At 33.0% G+C, this 22,934-nt stretch overlaps 1 protein-coding gene across 2 annotated transcripts; it reads right to left on the bottom strand.

Annotated features, from left to right (window-relative positions):
• Window positions 1-599: 599 nt before the first annotated feature.
• On the bottom strand, window positions 600-22,444 carry LOC143064630 (uncharacterized). Of its 2 annotated transcripts, XM_076237579.1 has the most exons (10): window positions 22,305-22,444; window positions 19,419-19,727; window positions 17,423-17,557; window positions 16,442-16,564; window positions 13,772-13,852; window positions 10,659-10,867; window positions 6,698-6,944; window positions 5,178-5,497; window positions 2,395-2,680; window positions 600-1,414 (listed from the first exon to the last, which is right to left on the bottom strand). In XM_076237579.1, exons 1-10 carry the CDS (start codon window positions 22,354-22,356, stop codon window positions 825-827), a joined length of 2,352 nt encoding a protein of 783 aa, XP_076093694.1. In that variant the 5' UTR covers window positions 22,357-22,444; the 3' UTR covers window positions 600-824. The 2 variants fall into 2 exon arrangements, with proteins under 2 accessions (XP_076093694.1, XP_076093695.1); XM_076237580.1 differs by lacking the exons at window positions 600-1,414; window positions 2,395-2,680; window positions 5,178-5,497; window positions 6,698-6,944; window positions 10,659-10,867 and adding an exon at window positions 10,874-10,989.
• Window positions 22,445-22,934: the final 490 nt, after the last annotated feature.

The following is a 22,934-nucleotide window of genomic DNA, read 5'->3' as shown; positions in this document are numbered from 1 at the left end:
CCGCCCGACCGCCCGCCCGCCCGCCGTACATCCCCAAATCAATAACCGACATTTTTGTCACAAAAATCCGGTTAAAAATGGTTGGTTGAACCTTGATAATATTGTCAAAATAGGGGTACAATGGTCATCACTGTGTCACAATCTCAAATAGCACAAAACAAACATATATTTAACAAAGAAGCACAAAAAGCATCTATCAAATTTAACAATGTAAAAGTTACATTACATTATGATTTGAAATTATCCAGAAGTTCTTAAGAATTTTTTTTAGAATCCACATATGGTTAATACCACTACGCGAGTAAAATAATTTTGTCGTTCAAAGTATTTTCAAAATTATAATAGAACATTTACATAACGGCATTATAAGAGAACAATAACTTAATGGCGGGATCTTGAAAAGTACAGAGCCACGTCATATGTACCAAAGAAACACAAAAAGTCACACGTACAAAACACACCAAAAAATGAAAGATAATACAAACAACAAATTGACGGGATGTATAAGTTTCGAGCCACGTCAAATGGATATCACAGAAAAAAGACCAAACAGTAAAAGTAATATTAATAATAGACACATAAAAGAACAATATAACACGTTATAATTAAGATGATAAACATCAGTAAGCAGAATATATACATCAAGACCATCATGTATTATTTGTGAAGTTGATACGGAATATTTACCAACAAGGTCTTGGTACCTTCCGATGAACTTTTGCTTTAGAAAAAGGACGAAACGTTATTGTAACCGTTTATGCTGCATTTGTAGTTCACATACATATATAAGTCCTTTGCACCATGTGATAAAAAAACCTATTTTATTATCCATTGTTCTTTAACTGCGTTGCATTACACTTAATTTTAATTGTTAAAGATGCGAATACATCTAAAACGGAAAAGTCTTCATCTGAAATGTAAAAGAGATTATTTGAATTTTCTAGAATTTCATAAAAACTGTCAAAATGTAAATCCGTCCCAGAAAGTAATCCAAACACTTCAATGTTGAAATTACTTAAATACTGTACTTTCATTTTTATATCATAAACATCTTCCCATTCTCCGTTTGCTACTAAAATGATCATCTTTCTTGAAGCTGGGCGTACATCAAATCCTTTTTCTAAAAAATACTGCAATGCATGAGATGGGTTTATAGTGCTGAATATTCTATCTTTGTTGACTTGATACATTTTTGCTATCAGATCATGTTTATTTTTGGACAGGGATAGGTTGAACAAAATATCGGGTTCATCAGAGAACACATTCATTCCAAGGAGAACATCCGGATTAACAGCAACCGTCTTTGTAATTAGCTGTTCTACCGCTATTTGGCGTGACCGGTAGTTGTCAAACGACTGATCTTTTCGTGTATCCATCATAATGATAATGTCAGTTTCTGACTTCATTACACAATCTGAAAAATAGACTTTAACATGAATGAATACTTATATATTGAGTTATGACGGCAATGAGATGAAAATTTCGTATCGTAAAAAACTCTAAATATTTGTTCGGAAAATGTGAACACACGAAAAATATATTCAAGTACCTGAGGTAAATAGATAATTAGGTACATTACATAATCTTTTATAAAATATCTTGTTTATTTTTACTCTCGAGGTTTCCCAGGGCAAGAGAACCATGAGAACAAGATAAAGCTAAACGTAGAACTATTCGTTGTATATCTGTCGAAACTATCAGCAAACATTTTATTGTGTTTGTGATAGCAATGCTTTATTTCAAAACTTTCTATTTCTTCTGTCTTTTCAAATTTTATTATGTAAAGTTGTCTTTATGAGGAAAAAAACCTCCATATTATCGAGCCAAATAAAGGCAACAGTAGTATACCTCTGTTCAAAAGTCATAAATTGATTAAACGAAATCAAATCCGGGCTACAAACTAAAACTGATGGAAACACATCAACTTTAAGGGGGAAAACGGAAAGACTGAACTACAACAAAAATCAAACGCCAACATACATAGAAACGGACTTTTTGATAACAATTGCCATATTTCTGACTTAGTTCAGGACATTTCATTTCAAGAAAAAGATGGATAAGGCATTAAGGTCCTTTTTATATATTTGGTTCTCGCTTCGAAATATATCACAAAAAGATTTATATTTTGAGACATTAGTTTAGACGTGTCTTTTATTGGCTGACTGAAGACTTGTTTACCAACACAACTAATTTTAATGCATACTCTTTTTCTTTTTTGGAAAGATTTTAGTCCAAATCTATGATTTTGTGTGTGTTTTAAATCTTCGTGGTATACTCTTTCAATATCAAGGTTAATCAAACGTCCATACCTCACGACGTCTTTTACAAACCACTGGCTCATGTGAGTCCAAAATGAGTTTTTATTATAATAATATTGACAATTTATTATCTTACTTGTACAGCTTGAATGTAGACTTTCTTTAATGATGCTGTTGTAAATTTCCTCGACGTCTGGAAAATGAAAAACATAGTCAGCCCTGCCGGACATTTTTAGCAAATTAGTGTGACTTATTGAATCGCCTATCCCAACACTTAAGATTCGTCCCCCGTTATTCTGGAAATCTGCTCCTGCCTTATTTATCAAGTTCTGGTTCCGATCAGAGAAAAGTCCATCAGTTAGTAACACAACAAACTGCATAATACCATTTCCTCTCGCTCCCATGGAACAGTTCCGTAAAACCTTCAATATTTGGAAAAGTTTATGAGGAAGAATTTGTATATTTTTTATAATAAATTTTGCTACTGGATTGTATTTACTTTTATTTTAAGCGTGAACGGTTCAGTAAAAATGTACGAAACATTCGAAGCCTTTCGTGATAAAACTTAAAAACTCTCAAAGCGAGCGAAAAAATTTTAAGCTTATTTGAAATATAGATTCAATTACAATGTTGATTATCCTAGATATCTACTCAAGATATCTAAAATTTGAGACCGACAATTGATAAATGCTGTAGTCAGTAATCCACCATTTTCTACATTTGAAAATACCTGTACCAAGTCAGGAATATGACAGTTCTTGTCCATTGTTTTTTATGTGTTTTGTCATTTGATTTTGTCATGTGATTATGGACTTTCCGATTAGATTTTCCTCTGAGTTCAGTATTTTTGTGATTTTACTTTTTGGGTAAGGTCAACGTATCTGTTTCTGCCAAACGTTATATGCTAGTCTTTTTTTTTATTATAACAAACTGTCAAATTAAAAACAGAAATCAAAACTGATGAACTGTTGTGATTAAGCGTTAGATCCTTCTGAAATATTTTGCAGTCTTTTCACTTTATAAGGATTTGCTCACATTTTTTCTTTTCAAAATTTATCGACATACGAAAAGCAAGAAAGATTAAGACTTTTGAATTCTCACCACTCATGATTCCGTGCTGCCGCGGTAGATTCAATAAATTTAGTGGTTTCTCAAATTTCTACCAATTAAATTGCTATTGTAATTTGGGTTAAACGAGTTTTGTGATATTGTATTTTAGAGAGGCGATCACAAAGGAATATTCAAACTAAACAGGCTAATAATAAAAAAAAGTACTGGTATAACAAAAGCAACGAACTCCAAGAAGTTTCGTGTCCAGGTGTCATTTTCAAATTAATCGGGTATGTGTCCATAGGACACAGATGATGCCCCCGCTTGCAAATAATATAAAGTTATAAAGGGACATGATAACTGAAGAACCATAAATATGACGTTACCCAAAACAGGAATAAAAACTGAAAACTGACAGAATCAAACAATAGCAATAAACAGAATAAGTGAAAGACAACTACCATATTCCCGACTTAGCATAGGCATTTTCCGAAGAAAATGAGGAGAAAACAACTTTTATAGCTAGCTTAACATCCCACTTTTATGACATCTGTATATAGGTTCTTTACATTGAGGAGAAAAATGAGTACCAACTCAAAAAAACATAAAAGGTTTATGTGACAATAATTTGGACAAAACATCACAAACATAATATTACACAACTAACATAAGAATTCACCCAACAAAGAAGCCAACAGAAATGATGTACTAGTAGTTGATAGTTATAACCTCTATATATCTTAAAATAGGAAAACGACAAAAGGACAAATAGCCGTACACACAATGCAATATACCTTGAGATAAAGTCTTGGTCTTGAATGTAAAAATGATAACTGACGAGTAATTTGGTGTGTTCTAAACGGCAGAATGCAAAAACATTTCATAAAAATTAAATTGTAGATCCGAAAAGGTCAGGATTTTGAAAATTTTCGTATAAAATATCAAATATTTAGAAAGAATGCAAATGCATGCGGACTTACAGTTGTAAATATTGTTTTTCAATATTTTAAGAATCTAATTCACTTAATTAATCTGCCCAAAAGAAGTGATACAACTAGTTTCCTTTGCTTGAAAAACATGTCGTAATTCTACAATTTTCAAGTAATTTCTGAAATAAACGTCAATTTTACAAAAACTGCACTGTACATTTTTGTGAGTCTTTAACTAGACGTCTTTTTCAAATATTACACTCGCCTAAATCAAATATCCATCAATATCAAAATTCCAGTAGCTTTTTCGTAACAAATTCATGAAATGGCCCAGTAAGTGAAACACATTCAGGCGGAAACTGACACTTCTTCTATATATAAGACAATAACAAACATTAACCATCTATATATAGGTATTATCATATATCAGCAGAGAATATAGTTTTGACTATTAAACCAGAAGAAACCAAGACATCACAGGAATTTGTATTACCATATATAAAAGCAATTAATTTGATGAAAGACAAATAGACGCAATTCAGATTTCAATCCAAATCCATAACTATAAAACATCTTCGGAAAGTTTTACTGAAAATATAAGATAATGAGACTGTTCGTGTTTGATAATAACGCTTTTAAGAACAAGAACAAATATTATAAAAAAAAAGTTTGTTACTTCTATGTTAATCAAATGAATTCGTCTCGTATCTCAACCACCAATACATGAAGAAAAAAGCTGCGTCGAATACCTATAAGTCGATCACTTCTTACCTAAAGATTATATGCATAGGCTCGTAAGCTCAATTTAGTAGCTAATTTCTAGACCTGGCATGCATTATGTTTTATAACCTTGATTATAATACGAATATTATATGAAATGCCTGATCGTTAAATAGTTATGATTCCTTCAAACATTTTAAATTATTAAAAACAATCTTACCGCTTCAGCCATATTTAGAGCTTTGACTATATTTGTACTTCTATTGCCGGCCTTTATCGTCTGGATGGATAATAAAATAGAAGACTTGTCGTTTTCAAAATCATTAAAATCAAACTCTATCGTTGGAATCGAACTGAAAGTTATAACTGCAACTTGAAAATCGTTGATTCCAATTGATAACTTGTTCACTAGGTTGTAAACAAAATCTTTTGATTGATTTATGTTGTTGCTGTTACTTTGAGATGTGTCAATGACAAATAAAAGATCAGTAAGTTCTGGGATACACTCTGTAACTGTCACGTTGTTGGAAAAACAATGATCTGAAGAAAATACATGATGATAATTCTATGTTAAATGTCCTACGGCTAATGTGTTAACAGAACACAGGGCAACATCAATGAATGTTTTGGCTATAAAGTTTATCAACAGGTTTTTTGATATTCATGTTGATACGTTTTCAACTAACCAACAAAATGTGTTCCTTAAAAAACATGAATACAGATTTTACTGTGATGAAAAAGTCAGTACAGTGTACAAAAATTAAATACATAATGTGTTGTACAATCATATGAAAGGCAGATTCCAGATTTATTAGATTGGGTTATCTTTTTTCACATTTATTTTCATAAACAATCAATAAAGGCAACAGTAGTATACCGCTGTTCAAAACTCATAAATCCAGGGACAAAAAACAAAATCGGGGTAACAAACTAAAACCGAGGGAAACGCATTAAATATAAGAGGAGAACACCGAAACGTAACACACACAAAAACGGACCAAGCATCAGACAAAACACCACGAGAATAACAAATATAACATGAAAACCAAATACATGAATTTGGGATAGACAAGTACCGTGCCACGTCTGATCTCAATATCTCAAAAATAAGAGAAAACACAAACGACTCAACGTTAAAATGCAACACACACAGAAACGAACAATAATATAACAATGGCCATCTTCCTGACTTGGTACAGGACACTTTTAAAGGGGAATAAAAGTGGTGGGTTGAACCTGGTTTTGTGGCATGCCAAACCTCGCACTTTAATGGCAAAGTTCCATTTGAACTGTTTTGCCTTTTAACTTGATATTTGCATGATATTGATGTGAAACAACTCGATGTAACCCTCATTGGATTATCTTTTTATTATTTTATTGTATGACTGAGTGACAAATTTTGGAAGGTCACGTGCCAAGAAAAACTTTAGTTCTGATCTGCAAGATGACATGACTTTATATTATCATTTATTGCATGCATTATGAAATTATGAAAAAGTTAAGCTTTTTAGTTTCACACTGTTTCATTAAAAAAACTTTTTTAAAAATAAAGCAAGAGCTGCTGCTACGAGTATTGCAGTTTTTTTTAAATTTCCAATCCAAGCTTATTTCGGTTGTAATCTTTTTTCTTTTTATATTTAAAAAGAAGTGATATAAAAGCCTTCATCAAAACTAAAACAATAAGAATATATAAAACTGGATTGGAAGAATTATTCCTTATAAAGAAACAAAAGATATTACCTGATAAATAAATAACAGATATCAACACTTGAACAGTATCACTGTGTTGACTGCTGAGTCCTGAACCCCAAACTCCACCAATGTAAACCATATGACCTAATGAAGATTTTGGTTTCCAAAATAATATATCTCTAGTGGTATAAACAAAAACGAGGCCACCAAATCTTGCTGAGCCAGTTGCCACTGACGAACCAACTGCGTTAAATATCATATTTGCATTATTTCCGTCGCCGTCGGGAATTTTAACCTTTAATAAAAATATTGTCCTACTAATAAAATTGTATATTATATATAATATTAGATATAAGTGTGGGTAGTATTTATCCTTCATCAGTATGATTATTATGATGTAAAATTTATTATATCAATTATTCTGATTTAACCATAACAATCCTTACAGTTATGCACATTGATTTTACCTACATTATTTTTTATATTTTAAAATTTAAGAAGCGTTGTTCGGGTTTTAATTGTATAACTATAAAGATTGTTTTAAAATTATTATTGTTTTGTAAACCTTTTAGACGTTTATATAATTTGTGTATTGTGAACAGGCATCGTTACTCGTAACCATTCAGCGCCCTCGTATATATGAACGATCGTTGACTAATATTTAGACATTTTATATTTTATATTTTATATTTATAAACGTCTAATTATGTGACGATTCCATCGGATAATCTGCTGGTGGAGTTTTAATTCTCCGAGGGTATCACAAGCCCAGTAGTCGGCACTGTGCTAACATGAATTATCATTGATATCGTCATATTTATAAATTAACTGTTTACTAAACTTTTAAATTTTTGAAATACTAAGGCTTTTCTACCTCAGGAATAGATTACCTTAGCTGTATTTAGCAAAACTTTTAGGAATTTTGGTCATCAATGCTCTTCAACTTCGATCTTTATTTGGCCTTTTTACCTTTTGTGGATTCGAGCGTCACTGATGTTTCCTTTTGTAGACGAAACGCGCGTCTGGCGTAAATACAAAATTTATCCTGGTATCTCTGATGGGTTTATTTACAACCACTTGGTCGATGCCATTGCTGGTGGAGTTTTAATTCCCCGAGGGTATCGCCAACCCAGTAGTCCGCACTTCTGTGCTGACATGAATTATCATTGTTATGGTCATATTTATAAATTAACTGTTTACAAAACTTTTTCATTTTTGAAATACTAAGGCTTTTCCGCCTCAGGAAAATTTGTCAATTCGTTTGATGTGTTTTATCACTTGATTTTGCCATTTGATTAGGGACTTTCCGTTTTGAATTTTCCTCAGAAAATTTATGTGTTTTTACTTTTTACCTTAGCTGAATTTGGCAAAAACGTTTTGGAATTTTGGTCCTTAATGCTCTCAAGCTTCGTACTTTATTTTGCCTTTTTGACCACTTCGGATTCGAGCGTCACTGATGAGTCTTTTGTTGACGAAACACACGTCTAGCGGTATCCAAAATGTAATCCTGGTATCTATGATGAGTTTATTTATACAGGGCTAAAAGTAATATTATAAAAATAAGAGGATGTGGTTTGATTGCCGGTGTTACAACTCTCCACATAGTACATAATTAGAAAAAATAACTTTTGATATCTCTCAATCGTATAAATCGTTTAAAGTGTAGTAAAACTTAAATAACAACATTGATAAAGTGAAAATAAACACTTTGAATAACTATTACGTCAGATGTTCTTTTCTGGGATAACATTCCAATATAACATCTGAAAGCCAGAGATATAAATACGTGTAGAAACGTTTGGGACTAAATGACAAAAAGCGACAGAAATAATAACTAAGTTAATCTAAAGTTGAACTTTGCCTGAGGGAGTTGGAATCTAATTATTTCTTAATTTTCCAACAGAAAGTCGCGCAATTGGTACCTTCTCAAATCCGTTATTGGCGAAAATTGATTCCGCCTATTTTGAAATAATTTAAGAATAAATAAATGTTAGCATCGAAGCACCGACGTCTAATCGGATAATACCCTCGTGAATTAGCAGTTCATCAGTACTTACATCCAGTGGCGGATCCAGAACATTTCCTTAGGGGGGGGGCGCTGACTGACCTAAGGGGGGCCCGCTCCAGTCATGCTTCAATGATTCCCTATAAAATCAACCAATTTTTTCCCACAAAAGGGGGGGGGGCCGGGCCCCTCAGGTCCCCCTGGATCCGCCCATGGCATCAACCTAATAATGCTAATAAATGTAAATAAAATCCTATCAACACTTTTCGTCTGAATCTATTTTTGAGATTTTTCAAATAAAAAGAACAAGAATCCTCACTGGCATATGCCCTATTTAAAAAATTTCGAAGGGGAGTGACGTTAAGTTACTGTCTCTGTAACATCATAATGTTGGCAATGGAAATGGTGTTAACAATAAAGGGTCGATACCACTGCTGGTAGACATTTCGGACCCGAGGGTATCACCAGCCCAGTAGTCAGCACTTCGGTGTTGACATGAATATCAATTATATGGTCATTTTAATAAATTTTCTGTTGTCAAAACTTAATTTTTTTCGAAAAACACAGGGGATTTTCTTATTCCAGGAATAGATTATCTTAGTCGTATTTCTTCAACTTTGTACTTGTTTGGCTTTATAAATGTTTTGATATGAGCGTCACTGATGGGTCTTATGTAGACGAAACGCGCATCTGGCGTACTAAATTATAATCCTTGTACCTTTGATAACTATTTACACCACTGGGTCGATGCCACTGCTGGTGGACGTTTCGTCCCCGAGGGTATCACCAGCCCATTAGTCAGCACTTCATTGGTGACATCAATATCAATTATATGGACATTTTAATAACTTTCCTGTTGTCAAAACTTTATTTTTTTCGAAAAACAAAGGATTTTCTGATCTCAGGAATAGATTACCTTGGTCGTATTTGGTATAACTTTTTGGATTTTTTGGTCCTCAATGCTCTTCAACTTTGTACTTGTTTGGCTTTACAACTATTTCGATCTGAGCGTCACATATGAGTCTTATGTAGACGATACGCGCGTCTAGCGTATTAAATTATAATCCTGGTACCTTTGATAACTATCAGCATGGATATCGACAATGAAGCTGATGTAATTTAGTATATTAGTGTGAAAAAAGTTGATACAATGTTGGTCAAATATATTCATTATCGCGCTCGGACATGTAAAACATTTCAAATTGGTACAGGAGCAGTAATACATGTTGAAAGGATGTTGTAGAGATTTAATTTGTTAAAAATCGATGTCAACGTGTTTGATTGTTGATTTATTGATGTTTGATATCACTTTCAACACTATTGTCTATTTCGTATTGACCAATTTTTAATTATGGAGGACACAGGAGTGCATAGAGAGAACAATTGACCTTCAGTATGAAAGCTTGAAATCCTAGTCAATTAAGGATGGAGTCGAATGCACCAGCCGAGTGATATGTTCGAACTCACAACATCGCTTTTGACGTCACAGCATAGAATGCAGGGGGTGAAATACTTTGACCACTCAGTCTCAAATGTTGATGTGAAAAAGGTTAACAAAAAAAAGGACGATAATAAAATGCATTTCTTTTTAACACGGCCAATGATATAACCAGATGTTTATATTAATAAAATGTTCAAATGATATGCATGGTCAATACCGGAACAGAGTCAACAGATACCACGCAATGGCTAAAACATGACAAACCAACAAACAACAGTACTAAAACACAACAAAGAAAATTAAGACTAAGCAGCACGAACCCCATCAAAAACTGGGTGTGATCACATTTGCTCTAGAAAGGTATACATATCATGCTCTGTGTGTGGCACCCTTAATCAAGGTTATCGATACAATGAAAGTCTCTGAAGGCAGGACGGTGATGTAAAAGCATTTTTGTCACACTGCTATAGATAATACCAAAGTTTTCAGTTCATTGACATACGATAATGTTTACCTTTTTACACATGATATATTTATTTGCCCAACATGCCTAAATATCTTACCTGTACAGTTATCAGATAATTTGAAAAATCATATTTCCTCGGAAATTTAATCGATGGTACCGGTACATTATTCTTGGTAACAGTGAAATTTGTCTGAAACATTACATTAGTTTTATCTGTTTCCCATCCAAGAATCGTGACGTCACCTCCTTTACAATTTACGGCTAGGCCCCATCCATCTGCTGCTCCGAAGATACCATGTTGGTGGACTTTAAAATAAATAATACTGATGGTTGATGTAAATACTTTGGTATATCATTCTAAATTTCATTTTAAAGTTATGTCAAGCTTATGAAAACGGCGCTGTTTATAAATAATTGTCCTCTTAAATCTGAAAGTAAAAAAAAGTGTTATAAATGAATTGAATTAAAGTCATATGAAACGAGTAACTGGTAAAAAACAATGTTTTTCCAATTCTTGAACCAATGCATGTATATATCATAATCTTAGTCTTCTGTGCACGATTTTATCATTTTTTATGTAAAAATATCGTATAATTGTCCATTTTCTCTCTCTCTCTGTCTGTTATGAATGGAAAATATGGCAGCTCATTAATTGTCGTTCTTTGAAGCCGTAGTTTACCGATTGTAACCTTAAAGTAAACAATCAACAAAAAAGCATGAATATTGAGCACGTGTATTACATGTACAATCAGATAAAAGTTAATTTCAGTGTCAGATCCATGCGTATTGCAATCACCGGAAGGTCACTTTGAATACGGAAAATATGTCGGCGAATTTCTTCCTGGAAGCAAGCAATTAAAAAAAAAGTAACTTCTTCAAAATGTGAACAAATAAAAGAATTTTTCTTCAGAAAAAGTATGTGTACATAAGTTAAATAATGACAACTATTCATTTTGTTATAAAAAAAACCATATGCATCATTTTTTTTAATTTGAGGTTTCATATGACTTTAATAATGGGATGTTTTGTGATTGCTAGGTAACACTATACGGTAGAGACCCTATGGCGATGATGTAATCACCTAAAGGTCAGCGTACGGTCATCAACTATTATCATACCTTACATGCGCCACCATGAAAAAACCTGAAATAATTCAAACGAGAAAAACACTGGCCTGATTGAAGTCCTTTTTATGTTAAATACATGATCGTAAGTAATGCATTAGTATATGCAAATGTAAATAAAAAGGGGTTATCTCGTTGTTTTGTTCAAAAACAAAATATTTGATCACACGACGCCAATTTCTATTCTTACAAAACTCAAGAATTATTCTAAAATACCAAATACTAAGTACAAAGTAAACTAAAGATGAACAATTATCAGACAAAATACATGAAGAAAGTAGCCTCAATGTTACTCTGTATCATTAAAACATAAAAATGTGCAGTTACAGCCAAATTTCAAATTATTGTTTGGACTATAAAAGACAGATGTTTGAGTAGAATATTTTGGAATTGATTTTTAATCGTTTGCACGAATATTTCTCTTTTTTCACACCACATGCTTAACACTTATATGTTTGTCTTACCATGTTATCAATGATTTATCCGTCCAATATTTTACTATCCAGACAAGGAGTACATGTACCTTACATATATAAAACAAGTCTTTGTGTCAAAATATATTTACGTGGTTGCTCATGACCATATTAACAACATTTATATATATTGCCATCCTGAATAATGTTTCTTCTCATAATTTGAACAAGAATAGAAATATTAGTAGATTGTTGTATGATTTGTTTTAAAATGAGCAATTCTGTTCTACATACCACAAAGTAGCAATACGCAGTTGTGAGGAAAAAAAACCTTGAAATTAGCATGCACATTTTTTAACCACCCTCTTTCCCTTGCTTTCTGACATGTATGTACACATCTTCCTTAGGTATGATATTTAAAAGTTAAATAAGTGAACACTACTTATTCTTTTTTGTGTAATCATTGGCAACAATCAGCATTAATCGGATGCAAAATACTGCAGCATGGGTTTGCATTTCATCTCACTTTTCTTAAAAAATCATATTGTAAATTTCGAGCATCAAATAATCCGCTACGGATGTAAAAATACTGACTGTTTAACAGAAACAAAATGATGTCCATTTAAACCCACTTTACTTTCACGGCTATAATATTTTTCAGCTATTCGAATTAGAACAGAATTTCGTTGCACAATAACTTCAATAAATGAAAACAAACAGCGGGATCAAAGTGCAAAAACACGCTCCTAACTATGTAATGTATTGCTACCTAAATAAGTGTTCCGAGCGAACTAATTAGATTTGATGGAGCTGGATCTCCCGGAAATATAAATCGATCGTTCCAGAAATATGGATTTGCCACATTCTTCGGTTGGAAAATTTGTTTTATCCTCTTTTTCGCAGATGTTCCTCACATAGCAAATTTGTAAAAGCGAGTATTTGGCAACGAAACATCATTTCAGCGATAAGAGCATTATTCTATATGATTACGTGTTTCATTACATTTCTTTTATCACAATTAATTTTCAAATAAAATATTCACGCAAGTAGCGTTCTGGTATATAGAGATATTGTTTTCAGAGGATATAAATGATTTAGTTTCAATGGTGAAATTTACTTTTGTTTTATTACAACAATGCTACCATATCATACTTGCCTTAAAATTTAGAAATTATCTCCAAAATTTAAAAAAGGCAAAAAATTACATTGAATGATTTTTGTGTTTTAAGGACGGCGATAATGTATAAACAGTTAATCCAATGAAATGGAGTCAGTCGGTATCAAAGTTGAACTATTTGGACTGTTTTATTTCTGTTACTGGGTACATTTGATATGAACATAAATTATATATATACCTTTGCAAAAAACAAAAAGAAAGAGTTGACAGAATTTTTTAATTACGGAGATAATGGTACTCTCTCGACATGAGATATCAGATTATAAAATTTAGGGTGACTCACTCCCGCTCCTCTTTAATATTAAAAAAGAGGGGCGAAAAGTACCAGAGGAACAGTCAAACTCATAAACCGACCGTATATTGAAACAAGCCCCGCCTCCCTACTAACCTAAAATGGAATATACACGATCTCCACGCGAACGCTTTTAACCAATCATATTCCTAGAAATGTATAGGAGGTAAGATTAATGTAAGTTATATGTTATTTTCTACTTACCCCACAGACGTACTTTGTTATCGTCGTATCCAAAAATAAGTCCCCAAATGTCAGCTTGATATCTTGAGTCCATAACTGTGCCTATAATATAGAAACAGTTACATTAAAAACAAGGAAAACTTCATAATGTATCGCCTTCAATGAAAACGTCAAACGAGTATTTGTGTCCATCTCTAACATCAAAATCTCCTTCTGAGGATTCTAAATAATAGATTTGGTTAGACAAATACCGTATAGCGGGTTATTTTCGCGGGGTGAAAAATTTCGCTTATTTTCGCGGATAGAACAAAATCACCAAAATAAATTCCGCCAATTTAGATGTTTACATGCAAAGGTATTGATAAAAGTTTTGAATCCGCCAAAATATTTCGTATACTAGTACCTTATTCATTGAAAATCGCGAAATTTTACAACCGCGAATATAACCCGATATACGGTAGATTAATGTGACAATGATTTGGATTGAAAAAAGGTGTATATAGACATAACTCATCATAAATGCCAAGACAGAATTAATGTACCCCAAACGCACATTTTATCACCAGTGCGTTTATAGGACAATGAAGTCACCAGCAAGAAATCAAATTGCCGTTGATAGTACATACCGTTTATATGTACACTTTTTTGATATAGTAAAAAGAAATACAATGGCAAACAAAATTTAAAGAACACTATAAGAAGCCAAATTACACATCAGGACCCATCTGACCAAGAAATGTCAAAAGTTAAATTGTAAAAAAATTATCCCGATGGCAGGACGCATCAAGCCCTAGTCTCTTTACAAGTTTTACGACAAAAATAATACTCGAAGACAAATAAAGGAGAAACTGAAGTAAAACAACTATGAATCTATAACTCAATACCGTCTTGTATTATTTGTGATGAAGACACTTATTATTTATTCATTAGGAAAAGGTACTTTTCGATGATTCTTTTCTGTAAAAAGGACGAAAAATCCTTTAACAGAACTCTTGCTGATAAATGGTTTGCTCAGACACCGCTGCCTCAAGCTCTTGAATATCTTATGAATGTATATTCCATACACTGAGTCGGATTTATAGCATGATACTTCACAAGGAAACAACCGTTCTCAGTAAGACATATTACACTACCTAGTCACATTATTCTGGATCCGAGCCGACCAGTCTTTGCTGCTACTCCTTAATGTCACGTATTTAGATTAAAGAAGCAAATACCAATTTGTAAGACTTTGATTTCATCTGCACTCGAGGCCAGCGCGCTACCATAGGACAATCGAGGCGGTTCATTCCTTGAGAAAAGTCGTCCAAACAATTGTTTAAGTACTGGAAACAACGGATAACTTTTAGTACATTAAAACAATACCATTCTCAATCCCATCTCATGGTACTATTTTCACGAACTACAAGTAACGCTTTTCCATTGCATCTCAAACACACATATCATTGTACAATACAGTTAAGAAGAGAAAAAATAGTCAATTAATTAAAACAGCTTTATTAAATACAAACCTGCGTAGCAGACTTGACCTATATATATATAAATATAAATTTGCAGATTTAACATTGTTCTGCTGATATTTAGAGTAGAGGATGAAATAATAACTTAAGATACCAGGTCTATAATGTAGCACGCAAGATAGTCAAAGTGGAAGGCCAAGTTGAATGCAAAGTTAAAGAGCATTAAAACTGACGGTTGAGAAATAAAATGTGTCAAATTCTGCAACGGCAATATGGTTTAACGAACACCGGATTTCATTTGATACATTCAGCTACATTATTCAAATCACCTATTGCGGCAGATATAGTATCTTATATTTATATCTAATATATATATATATATTGCTGCTCACAAGGAGCTATTAAACCAAGAGTTCCGAAAGTGAAGTTGAAAGCATCCCTTCGTACAATATTAAGGACGCCATCACGAGTTGGTTAACCATTAGGGAATATCCGTTTCTCAGATGATATAAGATATGTTTCTAATAACTACAATCCCGTTCCCTTTCACGAATGTGACCTACCGAATTAGACTATTTACCGGGTTCGAAATACCATAAGCAGCATGACGGTGCCACATATGGAGCAGGATCTGCTTACGCTTCCGGAGCACCTGAGATAACCGCAAGTTTTTGATGGAGTTCGTGTTGCTTAATCTTTTTTATTCTATGTTTACTTGAGGACTATTGTTTTGCCTGTTTTTTCTTCTTTTGTAGTCATGGCGTTGTCAGTTTATTTTTGATCGATGAGTTTGAGTGTCTCCCAGGTATCGTTTGCCCCTCTTTTGTTACCTGAGGTATTCTCACAGATGTAACAATGTAAACTAACTTTCTATGACGTGTAATGAATAACTTTATTAAAGCGCCGCTCTTTTGATTTTTTCTTATGCACGTGGAAATTTTGATACACCATATCCTCTCTTTTGCATTAATTTATATATGCCACAATACAATGGACATCAAAATCCAACAAAGATTAAATTTTCTGACCAAAGATAAAGCATTTGACTTTGACACTAGGTCCAACCCTGACTTGAAACTTTTGGTTTTCAGGGTTGTCTGTACTTACAATAAAACTTGAGATGTTGCCACGACCATATATGACAAAAAGTTATGACGGACTTTTATATTTGATTTTTTGTACATTCTTTTAGGGGTTTCAATATAATTTAGTGCTTTAGATATATGCCTACCTTCTGCTCCAGCAATATAGCCTTCATACATTTGTTTACTGCATTCTTTCAACTTAACTTGTACAGACATGATGTCAAGATAAAAGCTTAGGTTGTGATTCAGCTCTTTGTAACTCACATATTCTAATAATGAGAAAATTATAGAATGTAATGTATAAATCAATTAAGAATGTTGGTCATACTACAAGACATAAAATCTCTAACGCATAGTAACTCAACATGGAAAGCAATAATAAAAAATCACCACTTAAAGTAAAAACAGACCGCCACGAAATATCGAACTAGTGTTAAAAGTAGCGTAAACACTGACCATCAATCAATCAATTTCTATGTTTCAACATTTCAGCACTGCATGTGTGCATATGTTAATATGTCTTTCAGGTTTTTAAATATTCTAAGGTCTGCATTTTCTATCATGATTTCATTGATGGAATGAGGGACACTACTGAAAAGCAAGCTATTAAACAAAAAGTTTTCAAATGATGAAGTTGAAATAATCCCACCGTCAATTTCGCGAATTGAATGACTATTTTGGGGATATCTGTTTCACAGATGACGACGGTTATGACGACGGATATCTGTTTCACAGATGACGATTCCAATTGTCGTAATTACAATTTTCGTTTTCCCAACTCTGACATATCGAATTAGAATGTATATCAAGGGTTTTGTACTTTTATTAACAATTAGACAAGTGTATTATGTGGAGCAGGATCGGTTTGCCCTTCCGGATCACCTGATATCACCCCTGGGTTTTTATGGTGTTCGTATTAAAACAAATACGTTAATTCAATGTTCAACTTCTGCATTGATATTCCACTTGAGAAAGTAGATACGTATGTGTGTTTTATACATTGTAATGTATCTTTATGTTTTTATCTTCAATAGTTATCCTGTAAATACGCCATTAATGTTTTATGACCATACCACATAATGTGACTTTCATAAACAGTAAATACTCAAAACCCATATTGTACTCACTATCCATGTAAACAGACATGTTGATGGACGCTTTTGGAAGATCTGAAGACAGCCATGCTCTTGCCTTTACCTTTCCCGTAAAGTATGGTCCTCGTAAATTTATATTTGTTGGTCCTTGGTATTCTCCATAAGAGCCTATCGAATGTTCAACAAAAAACACATAGTAAATTTTTTCGTTTTTGTATTTGATCGTTTTCCGATACAAATATAAAAGGATCTCAGAGTAATGAAATGGAAATTATATTGTATGGATAGAAGACGATCAGATGTTTCCTTAATAATAACATTAACGGTACCAATTTTCCTGCATCAGAACAGTCACGTCTCAACTCAACTTTTAATGGTATTGTCGTATGCTGTTACTGTGAATTAATATTCCACCGAAACCTTTTCTACAACCGAGAAGAAATCAAAGGAAATATAAAAATATAAATTTCGAGGTAAAAAAAAATAATATAACCAATGAGACATGGTATGATTGCTAATAAGATAATTATCCAGAAAAAACAAAGTACAAGTACTTAAATAAAGCAACAGTAGTATACCGCAGTTCAGAAGTCATAACCCGAATGAGCAAAAACAAATCCGGATAACAAACTAATACCGAGGGAAATACATCAACTATAAGACGAAAACAACAAAACAATTGCAAACGACAATGTAACATACATAGAAACGAACTATTAGATATCAACTGCCATTTTCCTGACTTGGTACAGAACATTATAAGTACAAAATAGGGGTTGAACCTGATTTTGTGGCTAGCCAAACTGCGCGCTTAATGACAATAATAGATATACCACTAAAATGACAACATTACATGACAGGAATAAATTGATTGTTATTTCGTTAGACGTACAGAGTTGAAACAAATACTGGTCGACTCTGAGTCTTACTCTATTCATCTATGTTAATGATCTTTTTCTATGCAAAGAGTAAGATCATAAATGTAGGCAGAAACCCTGCAATTACCTATTCAAAATAAAATTGGGAATGGAAACGGGGAATGTACCTAAAAGACAAAACCTAACCAATAAGCAGAAACCACCCCATCTACAGTAAAGATATTTATCGCCGGAGGCTGGCTTCAGCTGGTCCATAAACAATAATTCATACTACTTCAGCGATAATGGACACCAACCTAAACTCCGAAAAACTAAAGGAACAAAAATTAAAAACAAAAACCATACAAAACTGTAAAGGCTACAGATACTTGACCAGGTACAAGCTCGAAAATGCAATGAGATCTCAACCCTTCCTAATACCCTTTGCAAATGTGGGGAAAAAAATAAACACAGCAATACGCACAGTAAAAATAAGTTTTTAAATAAAGTATCGATTGTGGTGTATGAATAGGTTACAAAATGGAAAAAAGAAACAATGCAAAATGACAATAGTCATCACGAATTAACAATAAACTACTAGTGGTCACTGGCATGCCAGCTCTATACTTCAATTAAACTAATCGAAAGATTATGTGTCTTTATCCAATGACAATCAAGTACAATCCTTCCCAAATTTTTGGTATTGTAATGCATCATAAAATATATGAATAGAGCATACAGATTTTTTATTTTTTTTACCTATAAGGGTTCAAATTAACAAACTTAACATTTGAGGAATGCACCCTACCACCAATGGTCCAATTCAGAATGAAATAAAAACGTATTGCATTATTGAACGACGAAATAGCTAGTTGAAAGAAGTTATAAGTTTTAGTTTAAACATATTTATTTATAGTGGATTGGGAAACAAGTTTTGCAACTTATATTAATCCCTTTCCACTTTGCGGGTGCGAGTGCTGCATTGTAGCGGCATTAGCCTGCTCTTTTTCGAAATCTACATGGGTGTCTTTAACGTGCAAGAGATATGGCTCTCTCTTAACACGGGTCACTCATTTATCGTCCCCTTCCGACGGACTATCATCGTTTCATCAAGACTATACTCGCAAATGGTGTCAAGGGAGAGCCGAAAATTGAGTTCCTGAAATTTTTACCTGTATAAGCAAGTCCCCCTGCAGAATGTTCATTATTACGCACAGGAAAAGTCACAATTATTTCATTCTGATTGTAAATGTAAACTGCTCCACCGTAAGGTATGCTTGAATCGTCATCTCTTTGCGAAGATCTCGAAGCAGTGAAAATATAATCGGTGTTGTTATGTCTTATTTTAACTTGAACATCAACTTTTACAGGGTAGTCTTGTAGATTATGTTGTATAGATTGAATACGATTCACTTGGGCGGCCACGTCGTACCATGGACTTTCAAAACTAGGTTTTGATATTGTCTTCCGCTGTTCTGTGGCTTAAAAACGAGAGAAAAAAACATACATTTCAGGTCTTTTGTCTATGATTGTTGTTCATTTTAAATATAGTATTTTTCTGACTTTATTTAAGGTGCAAATAATATTGTGGAGTAAAATGTAAATGTCCAACCGATAACTAATTCTGCGTTTTGAGTTATTGCCCATTTAACCTCATTTATAAGAAAAGTTAACAGATGATTGCCTATTTCTCTAACAACCAAAAACAATAAGAGCACAACTTACTGGCCATCTATTGTTGAGAGAGTTGAAACCTTCGTTTCTTAATAATATAAAATTAATATAAAAACTAAAAAGTGCAATAAAGGTGTCTGCAAAATACAGTATTAGTAATAACGAAACACTTATCGTCCCTCTTTTATATCCCTCTCTATCCATCATTTTATATGTCATTTTCAAACGAAATTGTTTGTTTGGTGCGGTTATATCGTTAAATTAACATTCATATAGTAGGCAAAATAACAAATACTGAACCCCTAATAAAGTTCAAAAAGAAATTATCAAATGATATTGTTAAAAGCTCACTCAAACAAACATGAATGATAAACAGTTATCAAAGGTACCAGGATTATAATTTAGTACGCCAGACGCGCGTTTCGTCTTCATACGACTCATCAGTGACGCTCATATCAAAATATTTATAAAGCCAAACAAGTACAAAGTTGAAGAGCATTGAGAATCCAAAATTAAAAAAAGTTGTGCCAAATACGGCTAAGGTAATATATTCCTGGGATAAGAAAACCCTTAGTTTTTCGAAAAAAATCAAAGTTTTTATAAACAGGAAATTTAATTTAAAAAAAAAGACCACATAATTGATATTCATGTCAACACCAAAGTGCTGACTACTGGGCTAGTGGTACCCTCGGGGACAAAACGTCCACCAGCAGTGGCATCGACCCAGTGGTGTAAATAGATATCAAAGGTACCAGGATTATAATTTAGTACGCCAGACTTTTGTACTTTTGATATGAGCGTCACTGATAAGTCTTATGTAGACAAAACGCGCGTCTGGCGTACTAAATTACAATCCTGGTACCTTTGATAACTATTTAAACCACTGGGTCGATGCCACTGCTGGTGGACTTTTTGTCCCCGAGGGTATCACCAGCCCAGTAGTCAACATTTCGGTGTTGACATGAATATCAATCATGTGGTCATTTTTATAAATTTCCTGTTTCAAAAACCTTGAATTTTTCGAAAAACTAAGGATTTTCTTATTCCAGGCATAGATTACCTTAGCCGTATTTGGCACAACTTTTTTGAATTTTGGATACTCAATGCTCTTCAACTTTGTACTTGTTTGGCTTTATAAATATTCCGATAAGAGTGTCACTGATGAGTCTTATGTAGACGAAACGCGCGTCTTGCGTACTAAATTATAATCCTGGTACTTTTGATATCTATTTAAAGCACTGGGTCGATGCCACTGCTGGTGGACGTTTCGTCCCCGAGGGTATCACCAGCCAAGTAGTCAACATTCGGTGTTGACATGAATATCCAGTATGTGGTCTTTTTCTATAAATTTCCTGTTTACAAAACTTTGAATTTTTCGAAAAACTAAGGATTTTCTTATACAAGGGATAGATTACCTTACCCGTATTTTGCACAACTTTTTGGAATTTTGGATCCTCAATGCTCTTCAACTTTGTACTTGTTTAGCATTATAAATATTTCGATTTGAGCGTCACTGATGAGTCTTATGTAGACGAAACGCGCGTCTTGCGTACTAAATTATAATCCTGGTACTTTTGATAACTACTTTGTAAACTGGTATGCTATGAAATAAATTGCTTAATATACAAGTGTGTTTTTGTGTTGCTATTTCTTTTTTATCTTTTTACTTATTGCCACGATCTATTTTTGCAGAAAATATAGATATTAACTTGAAGGACACTTTACAGTTAAGTAGATAATACAAATAAAAAGGAGTGAAGTCTTTAGACAAGAACTGTTTATAAAAAAACGTAGAAATAAATTTTGTATTTTTGTCTTTATTTTTGCTTGTGTGATTGCATATACAGTGGTCGGCACTAAAGTGTCTATATAGCATTGTGTTTGTCTTTGTTGAAATACTTATTTGTTTTATAGTGATTATATAAGATTGTAACTGGTGACTGGTGTACCCCAATTTTTGACATGTTTGTTCTGCTCACAAAGTCTTGTCAATATACTTGAATTATATGCTACTGTACGTCCTACCATTGAGTAGTGTAGCTAGCTATAAAACCAGGTTTAATCCAACTTTTTCTACACAAAGAAATGCCTGTAGTCCAAGTCATATGACAATTGCTTTCCATTCGTTTGATGTGTTTGAGCTGTTGATTTTGTCATTTAATAAGGGACTTGCGTTTTGAATTTACCTTGGAGTCTGATATTTTGTTATCTTACTTTTTTCGACAATAAACATGCAGATCTTTCACAAAACCCTCGAGTTTCAAACAATTGAAACAAAATTCTACACAGAACTATCAAAATGGAAGATTTTATTCGCACCACACACAACCGGTATCATCGTATATAATTGTCCGTATAAAACATCGTTCTCTATCAACACTTACCGTGGACTATTGTAATCCAGGAAAGGAATAACAAATGCAAAATGCCTCTCATTGTCTGCCACAACACTTGTTAAAATACATACGTGTGTATGTGTGCATATAAAATGTATGAGTGTTCATCAATAGAAGCCCATTTAAACATTCCTTTTGTAATGATTAATATTTAAAAACACGAATGTATTTGAAATTACATGAAAAACCTACACGATTGAAAATTTTGCTACTTAAGGGTTTTAAATTGTTCAATTGCTCTGACTTTTTTTATATATATTTCATTCCAATAATTTCGTTCAAACCTGTTTTAAGGATACATGGTATTCGAACCCAACAGTTATTGTTATCACTCGGTTTGATATTTCCAATCCTCTGACCTCATAACATTAGATTTTTTATCATAATGAAAAATGATCAGATATTTAACAAATAATAAAAGTATAAAATCTTGTTGGGTTAAACGATACAAATATGTAACTTTGATATTTGTTTTTTCTTATTCCATCCTAAGCATTACAAAATGCCTCCTCTCATTTTAGCAATTAAATTAGAACTTTTTTTAATTTGAACTGTGATAAAAGGGAAACAACAAAAAGTGTTGCGAATTAGAGCTTGTCATATGGTAGAATTGTATGA

Source organism: Mytilus galloprovincialis, chromosome 2 (genome assembly GCF_965363235.1).
Source record: "Mytilus galloprovincialis chromosome 2, xbMytGall1.hap1.1, whole genome shotgun sequence".
Classification (NCBI taxonomy): Eukaryota; Metazoa; Mollusca; class Bivalvia; order Mytilida; family Mytilidae; genus Mytilus; species Mytilus galloprovincialis.
The sequence above is the reverse complement of the archived record's forward strand: the minus strand, read 5'-3'. Positions and strand labels throughout refer to the sequence as shown.